This window comes from Chenopodium album, chromosome 26 (assembly GCF_948465745.1).
Source record: "Chenopodium album chromosome 26, dcCheAlbu1.1, whole genome shotgun sequence".
NCBI lineage: Eukaryota > Viridiplantae > Streptophyta > Magnoliopsida > Caryophyllales > Amaranthaceae > Chenopodium > Chenopodium album.
Genome location: NC_137859.1, coordinates 9907959 through 9917059, shown reverse-complemented (window position 1 = coordinate 9917059; position 9101 = coordinate 9907959). Strand labels below are relative to the sequence as shown.

The 9101-nt window shown below is 35.4% G+C and overlaps 1 protein-coding gene across 1 annotated transcript; it reads left to right on the top strand.

Annotated features, from left to right (window-relative positions):
- The first annotated feature begins 3121 nt into the window (after positions 1-3121).
- On the top strand, positions 3122-8885 carry LOC145616607 (26S proteasome regulatory subunit 4 homolog A-like). The gene is made up of 6 exons (XM_081671362.1): positions 3122-3629; positions 4926-5171; positions 7414-7583; positions 7663-7879; positions 7991-8131; positions 8631-8885. The coding sequence occupies exons 1-6, from the start codon at positions 3150-3152 to the stop codon at positions 8712-8714; spliced, it is 1338 nt and encodes a 445-aa protein (XP_081527488.1). The 5' UTR covers positions 3122-3149; the 3' UTR covers positions 8715-8885.
- The last annotated feature ends 216 nt before the right edge of the window (positions 8886-9101 follow it).

The window sequence follows — 9101 nt, the reverse complement described above, 5'->3', positions numbered from 1 at the left end:
AGTGGTGGATCATTGTATAAGATAGAAAAGCAATTAAATATAAGTGGGTCATTGCCATTTTTTAATAATGTGTTAATTATTCGAGAATGGACAGAAAAAGAAAGTGTGTCAATTATTTAGTAACAGAGGGAGTACTCCGTATAATGGATGAGCACAGTTGAGCTGAAATTATTTTTACTGAACTAATTCTATACTATATATCTTATTTAAAGTTACTGTTTTTTACTGTATTAAAATTATTTTTATTAAACTAAACTTATTTTTACTAAATAGTACAAAGTATTTTTAAAGCTGAAATGAAAAAACAAGCATTATGCTTTTGTTGCACCATGACACTCATGATCGACCTTAGTATGTAAGATTATGTTCACATCACTTGTCTTCCAAAGTAAAATAGATACATTTGAATAATTAGAGCTTTTTTTTGTAATAATGAATAGAAATTATGTAGCCCTTATCAGCTTAAAAAAATTTCTATGGCTTAAAGCTTATATTTGTATGAGTTTCTTATATGTACTTAAGTTAATTTTTTTGAATTAAGTGAAAATTAGGCCACAATGCAAAACGTAAAAGTTAATATTAAGAATGTGATATGTTAAGGCCACAATACAAGAATATATCAAACATAATTGTTTTTCATATTTCTCATGCCTTCATATTAAGAATGTTATACGTTAAGGTCATTGACACTGTGTTACTCAAATATCTATGTTCACAATTTACTCAATTATTGTTTGAAACTGTTTTATGTCAATCCACCTATAAATATAATTTTTTTATTTTTAATGACGAAAAATAAATACAAACCAATACAAAGGGTAAGAGCTTTTCTCTGATTGGCATGTCATGATCGAATTTTAGGCAACCTGAACATGTTTAAGCGCAAGTTAACCGATGATCCTACTTGTTTTATATGTGGTAATGGTGATGAGAATACCATACACATTCTGAGAGACTGTCCAAGTGCCAGGTTAGCTTGGAACAAATTCTTCACCCTCGATTTCATAAGCAATTTTTTCGCCTCCCTCTTAAAGATTGGTTGTGTTATAATCTGCGGATCAAGCAACTTGAATTATTCCACCTTGACAATCAAGTCTGTGTTCGAATTTTGCAAACCAAAAAGCAAGGTAGGGGTAAGAACATTCATGACACTGATCATTGTCTGAAGCTACTTGGTGATGCTAGTTGGGAGGTTCGAGTAGTGCATATTTACAGGGAAGGAAATCGAGCAGCGGATTGGTTGGCCAACTGCGGCGTCTCTTAAGACTCTCAATTAGAAATCATCAATTTCGTACGACCAGAGCTTGGGAAGATACTTCAAGAGGATGCTAGAGGGGTTGCTCTACCTCGTTTAGTCCCTCCTTAGTTTGTTCTGTTTTTTATTTTGCTGTAGGTTGGTATAGTGTTTTTGTTTTTGTTTTTGTTTTTTTTTTTTTTTTTTTTGAATAGGTATAGTGTTTTTGTTTTGCTGTTTGGTTTCTTTGTTGCTTGTTTTTTCTATTTTTTCTCCGATGTACTATCCTCCTTTGGATTAAAAAAAAAAAAAAATGTGATTTCTTCTTTGCGATAGTTTTAATCCTTAACTCACCAATCACTTATCTTAATCAATCCATATTTCTTTTGAAAATAAAGTTCATACGGAGTAGTAAGTGAAGTTTGACACAAGAGTATTGGCTTGGGCCACTAAGTAGTAATGCTAGTTAAACATGCCATGACAACTTCAATAACATGAAGCCCATCTCATCACATCAGTTTGAAACAATTCAAAATATGGTGCGGAATAATAATGGGAAATCTTACTTCTCTTGGAACTTTCGATTTTTAATAGTTTAGGGTTCGTTTGGCATCACTGTAGTTTTCTATGTTTTGGTTTTTTGTTTTTTAAAATCATATAATATATGTCATATAATGAATAAAAAATTAGTCAAACTTTTTAAAATCATGATAATTTTGAAAACTCACAACAAAAAAAGTGGAAACACCTTTTTCTTGTTTCCTGTTTTTTGTTTTAAAAAAAGACTGGAAACTGAAAACCAAAAGCAATGCCAAACAAGCCCTTAATTGCATTTTTTTTTTTTTTAAAAAAAAAAAAGGTATTCCAAAAAGCTTTTGACGGGTTTCGAACACTAGACCTCAGGGAAGCAAGAACTACTTCCTTACCATCTTAGCCAATAATAATTGATGTTATCTATACTTATAAATATAGCTATAAATGACATGCATCAATTAAAAAGGAAATACGAGGTAAGCTGTTTGAAAAAAAAAATAATAAAAAGAGGAATAAAATCAACATTTCACAAATAATAGAGTGTTAAAAATTATCTTTCTACACTCTTTATCAATTGGGAACATTATTTTTAACATTTATGCATAACATACATAATCGACGATAAATTGATAATATATTTCATTTTGTCAAAAAAGATGATAATATATTTCATAAAGAAACAATTTAATCAAACTGGTAATCCGGTGCAACGCCCGGGGCCGCACACTAGTTGTGCTTTAAATCATTGAACATGAGTTACTTAGTTCACACCTTAATTCAATTCATGCTTTGTTTATGCTTGAGTGAATGTTATGCCTAAACCATTTCTCTTGTTTCTTTATTTCTTGTTTTAGCGTCCTTAGGCTTTAGTTTACTTGCCCCCTACCAGACTAGTTTGGTAGTTTGGTAGTGCTTAACTGTTCCTTGTGCTTCGACCCCTATGCTTGCCTTATACTCGTATTAGGTTTGTTTAGGTTTTATAAATTGTATTTGATCTAGGGATATTCATTTGACGACGTGTTTATTCCCTATGCAAATTGAATTAGGAGTATATATGTTTAGGAATTTGGCTAGCTGATTTGTATAGGACTTCTATTGTAACTAGGAATTTTAGTACGTAAACTAGTGCTTGTGTATTCTTAACCTAGTTTAAGTTTTTATCTCGTGTTGCTTAGCGTTTCTTGACCAAAACTCAAGAGTCCAAACTTTCAACCGAGATTGAATGTTATATATCCATTAAAATTCATATCAAAACACAACCCCGACACGACACGATCCCATCTAGAATCAAACCACCAAGCCTTTTTATACTCTTCTCGTCACTCCCCCCCCCCCCCCCCCTCCTTCACATCACTTCTCTCTCTTTCTCTCTCCTCCAACAATGGGTCAAAACAGCAGTGGCCTCAACCGGCAAGGCGGCCCTCCCGGCGACCGCAAATCCGACGGCGACAAGAAGGAGAAGAAATACGAGCCAGCAGCACCACCTGCGCGCGTCGGCCGAAAGCAGCGCAAGCAAAAGGGCCCCGAAGCAGCAGCTCGTATTCCCACTGTAACCCCATTAACGAAGTGCAAGCTCAGGCTTCTCAAGCTCGAAAGAATCAAGGATTATCTGTTAATGGAGGAAGAATTTGTTGCTAATCAAGAAAGGCTTAAACCCCAGGAAGAGAAAACCGAGGAAGATCGTTCTAAGGTTGATGATATTCGTGGGTCTCCCATGAGTGTTGGGAATTTAGAGGAGTTGATTGATGAGAATCATGCCATTGTTTCTTCTTCTGTTGGGCCTGAGTATTATGTTAGTATTTTGTCGTTTGTTGATAAGGATCAATTGGAGCCTGGGTGTTCGATTTTGATGCATAATAAGGTATGTGGGTTTTTGAATTTTGTTGTGATTGTTTGTTTTCGATTGATTTGATTGATTTTTTCTGGGTAATTTGATGATGAATTGGAAATTTAGGGTTAGGGTTTTGGGGAATTTGGATTGATTGGGTGTTTGATTTAGAGTTTTGTGGTTGGTGAATTACTTAATTGGAGCTGGTGAATAGAGAATTATAAATTAGGGTTTAGAGTGCAATTGGATTAGGGTGTAATTCGACTTGATTTATAATTGATGGTGTTGTAGGAAGTGCTACTACTTGGTAAATTTGCATCACTTGGGAAAGTTTTGATTTTGGGATAATTGAATGTAAAAGTATACTGATTTATAACTTATACAGAACTCGAGTATTAGTTTTCTGATGTTTGGCTAGTTGGGAACTCACAGTTGGTTTAGTGTGCACTTGCTTAGGCTTTTGTATCAAAGCCTAGGATTTCATTCAGTTGCTTTTGAGATACCGTGAGCGTTACATTGTGAGAATTTTATATGGAGGACAAGTTATGCAATTGAAGAATGTCGTATGGATATGAGCTAGCAGGAAATTGCAATTATCATATATGTTGAATTGTGGACTGCTTATGTGTTTGGGTTTGTAGAAAAGTGTGCACGGTATATAATGTGTTCTTTTTGTGAAGTTATCTTTGTTTGTGAAGAATGAGAAGGTTCTTTGCAAAGAGAATTTGTTGTTTGTGTATATCTTAGGGCTAGAGAAGTTCCTTATAGAAATGCTAGACTTTCAGGCAACATCAAATATTCAAATCTTATGGTTCTTGAGATTTAGTAACCGGTCATGATAATCACTACTTGGACCAAACTTGTTACTTCGTAATTTTTCCAAAAGGGAAAAAGTATGATCAAATATTATACTCAATCAATCACTTGTTTCCTGTGTAAATTACTGTATACTGTGATTTGATTTTGGATCTCTTGCGGCTAATATCAACGTCATGGTGTATGAGAGTCATTTCATAGTGGTTCTATCACATGATCTTTTGTAGAACCTTCTGGATTTCATGAAATTATAATATAGTTTCTTGTATGGAACAAATTCTCGTGTTTGATGTTAGCATCATTATCATGCAATGAAAGAATCAAAGCATACTTGATGTTGTGCTGTTTCCAATGCATCAATAGTTTTGCACCAACTGATGGTTTTCCTGAAATTATTGCCTGCTACTTAGAGATCTGATGTGGCCCTTAACTTTTTGCAATTCCTAATTTTCAGGTCTTTTATGCTTTCTTATCAGAGAATGAACATAATATAAATATATGTGAAATTTTCAGGTTCTTTCTGTTGTTGGTTTACTTCAAGATGAAGTTGATCCAATGGTGTCTGTAATGAAAGTTGAGAAGGCTCCGTTAGAATCATACGCTGATATTGGTGGCTTAGATCCTCAGATACAAGAGATTAAAGAAGCAGTTGAGCTGCCGTTGACTCATCCTGAGCTCTATGAAGACATTGGTATTAGACCTCCTAAGGGAGTCATACTGTATGGAGAGCCTGGTACTGGGAAAACTCTACTTGCAAAGGTATCTTTGCAATAGCATTTTATAATGCTTACTTGGTTTTTTCCGTGTCGTATTAATGGATCTGCATTTCAATATTGTGAGGAATTACACTGCTTAGTGTGTTAATAGAGTGTTATGTACTTTCTTGTGAAGTGGCTCTGGGTATTCAATTACGCATCATCTCTTGGGCTTTTGCAGAATGACATCCTAGCAGTTAGAAATTATTGATTAAGTTTGAGAGGTAATCTGCATCTGTAGATTGTATGATAGACTTAATGATGTTTCACTTCACTTGCTACTTACATGTGACAAGTCAGCAAGTGTAGGGGAGGTGATAAAGAGTAGACCATTGGAAAACATAAATTAACATTGACATTTAATGCAAGGGAGATTAGCTTCGTGCATGACAGCATGGGATTTAACTATATCCTGGCTAATTCTTTTTATGGCATATTCACGAGGAAAGGTGATCCTGGCATGAAAACCATGCAAATATCACTGTTTATTCTCTAATTTCATGGAAAGTTTCAGGGGTTTTGAATAACCATATCCCTTGGCTTGCTATACTCTCACCACATTAAATAATTTTCACTGAGTAATGTTATAAGTTACACTAGCATGTGACTAAGTGTCAATTAAACTCAGGCTGAGCTAGTAATAGTTTAGGTTACTTGGAGCCTGGGTTTCACGGAGAGTGACTAACCTATGGGAATGGGGAGTAGGGGAAGAGGAGAATTGCGATGGAGAAGAAAGCTAGATGAAAATTCTAGAATATGCGACTAAATCAATTTTTGTTTTTCATTTTTCAGTCAACTTCCTCTTTCAAAGGATTCAAGTACTTTTTGTTCCCTCATATGTTCCTTCTTTTATAGATGTTTTAAGATCTGATATGGCCTAGGAAGTTCCCTATTGGAGGAAAAATGCTTTGCCGTTTATTAACCATTTTTGTGAGTAGAAGCAAAGGCTTGCTCTTCTTGTTTCCTTGTCCAGTCACCTCCTTTCCCTTCAAGTTGCGAGAACCTCTTCTCTAGGAGGCATAGTCAGTATTTGAAAAGGTGGGCTGTGCTGCCAACCACTTAGAACGTCTTGAGAAGAGTTTACGTTAAGGCGTGCAAAAAGGTGTAGGTGGCTGCATAGCATGCATTTATTCATGTCTGCGACCTGTTTACACAAAATCCTTGATTTAAGAATTGTGCGCATGCCGCTCACCTATGCTTTGCACCTTATAGCTTTACTGCACCATGGACTTTTACTAATGCTGGTACTCATCCGTCATATATGCTACCGATTGGTGGCTGACTTAAGTAATTGGGAACTATATGAACACCCAAATCATTCTAGGACTAAGGCTTTGTTGTTGGAACGTGGAAGTTTATGAACAAAAGTAGTTAACAGGACCCTTTTGGCTTGCTCTATCCTTTGCCTGTTATCTAGTTATTTTAAGTCTTCTTAATGCCTTTTTGTTTGTGACACAACACTGAGCCACAATTCCTCTTGCTCTATCCTTGGGGCAGTCATTTCTCTACACTTGCCTTCTTTTTTTTTTTTTTTTTAATTGGATGAGTCTCAGTAATTTTTTTTATTTGATCGTGGAGGTCTTCATTGGATTTCAGAAGAATAGCTGAATAGGATGGATCTATTGGGATGGGATTTTTGAGCTCTTTAATATTTTTTGTTTGATCCGATAGTTTAGAGGAACTTCATCTGCACTGCAGAGTAGCTAAATTTTGAAGTATGAAATATTACTTCAGCACATTGTTCTTATTGGATTCAATGTGTCACTAACCACCCTTTATGATTATCTGCTATCTTTGGATTTATACTTGTGTTGACCTTATGAATAGGAACTTTCTGTTATTATCAATGAACTTTCTGTTATTATCAATGACTGGGTTCTTATTCGAGTTCTTAATGTGATATTGACCCATAATTATTCACAGTCTGTGCTTACTTCATTGTATCTATTTGAGGGAGCTTGAAGAGTCGATGTAAAAGAGTACTTTATAATATGATTAGCTTAGGGCATTGTTAAAGCACATGGTGTTCTACAGGTGTTATGTGAGTGCAGCTTGTGCATCTGCATGACGTCTGGTATTTTTTTTGCTGTTATAATTTCTTAAATAAATACTTGTTAACTTCTTGTGGCATTTGCTTTAACCACCCTTCGGTTCTTAGAATGTATATAGTTAGAGGGGGGAGGGGTGGGGTGGGTTCCCCCTTATGACAGCCATCGCTAACTCATGATGTCTTTGAATTTCCTCAGGCAGTGGCCAATTCGACATCAGCTACTTTTCTACGTGTTGTTGGTAGTGAATTGATCCAGAAGTATCTTGGTGATGGTCCCAAATTAGTTAGGGAGCTCTTCAGGGTAGCTGATGATCTTTCACCATCTATCGTTTTCATTGACGAAATTGATGCAGTTGGGACAAAGAGGTAAATGTGGTGAACATAAAATGTCAAAAATGTTAAGCTATGGAGATATGTAGCATACTGACTAGTTAAAGATCTTTAGGTACGATGCTCATTCTGGCGGTGAACGTGAAATTCAGAGGACCATGTTAGAACTTCTCAACCAGTTGGATGGTTTTGATTCAAGAGGAGATGTCAAAGTTATCCTCGCAACAAATAAAATTGAAAGCCTTGATCCAGCTTTACTTCGTCCTGGGCGAATTGATAGGAAAATTGAGTTTCCGCTTCCTGATATCAAAACAAGAAGAAGAATTTTTACGGTACACTTGTTTCTTCTTCATTTGTCTTATCTAGTTCATGTATTTACAAATTTGTCTGGTCATACGATCTTCAATGTTGAAGTCTCTCATTGTAAATACTCTCTTTGGCAGATTCACACCTCAAAAATGACACTGGCTGATGATGTCAACCTAGAAGAATTTGTTATGACCAAGGATGAGTTTTCTGGTGCTGATATAAAGGCCATTTGCACTGAAGCTGGGTTGCTTGCCTTGAGGGAACGTCGTATGAAGGTTAGTTCTCTCTCTTGATTTTGTAACCTTCATTCTGGACTTGAGATATCTTTCACTTTGAAGCGAAGTGACATCTGTTTGATGTAAAGTACCGAGTAAACTATTTTTCTCATGTTGATTTTCACCTAATTGTTTGTTGATTTGTATTATAATTATTTTGCTATGTACTGTGACTGAATAAAAAATGAGGATCCCTATGAAGTCCTGAAGCATTATTTTGGAAGATAAGCGTCACACATGCAAATATATACTTGCTTGTGGTGTTTTGTATTTTTCACTCCAGCTTTTCACCTAATCGTTTAGTAACCAAACTGCACCATTGGTTTTATAGCCATTTGCAAAAGAAATTGCCCTAATACATTTGGCTTGATCTTGCTGTTCTGCTAATTGCTTGTTTTGTTGTGTGCTGGAGGTGGTCGTAGTAAGTTTTTTTTTCTTTATACTTAATTTGATTGAAAAATATTTCGATTGAGCTTTGGGACATTTGTGTTGTATCCAGGTTACACATACGGACTTCAAGAAGGCGAAAGAAAAAGTGATGTTCAAGAAGAAAGAAGGCGTGCCTGAAGGACTATATATGTGAAAAGCCTGCATCTATATCTACTAGAATTACATAGAACTTGTGTTTTTCCCCGTTAGTCCCTGTATATTTGTTCTTTAAGTTGGATCCTGTGAAACTGTTTGCATCTATAAGTGCCTAGTTTTTGATCAATTATGCCTAAGCATATCTAAAAATGATTCACATTTTCTGTTCTCCGAGTTTTCGCTAGATGGATTTGGGATGGTGCCTATGTTTCTGATTTTATCTGGCGCAAGTCTGAAATAGGCATATCAGCTAAGTCGCTAACAACTTTTGATAAAGCTTTTAATGTTTTTACCAAGTCAGAAACTACTTGATTTAATATAGCATATTCAAGTAGTCAATATATATATTTAAAAAAAAAAAAAAAAAAAAAAAAAGAGCTGGGCA

Bases quoted from the DNA above. Each gene is read 5' to 3' on its own strand.
- LOC145616607 (XM_081671362.1), top strand. From the start codon at position 3,150: ATGGGTCAAAACAGCAGTGGCCTCAACCGGCAAGGCGGCCCTCCCGGC. The intron at 3,630-4,925 runs GTATGTGGGTTT...TGAAATTTTCAG, and splicing joins CGATTTTGATGCATAATAAG to GTTCTTTCTGTTGTTGGTTT. The intron at 7,880-7,990 runs GTACACTTGTTT...TCTCTTTGGCAG, and splicing joins CAAGAAGAAGAATTTTTACG to ATTCACACCTCAAAAATGAC.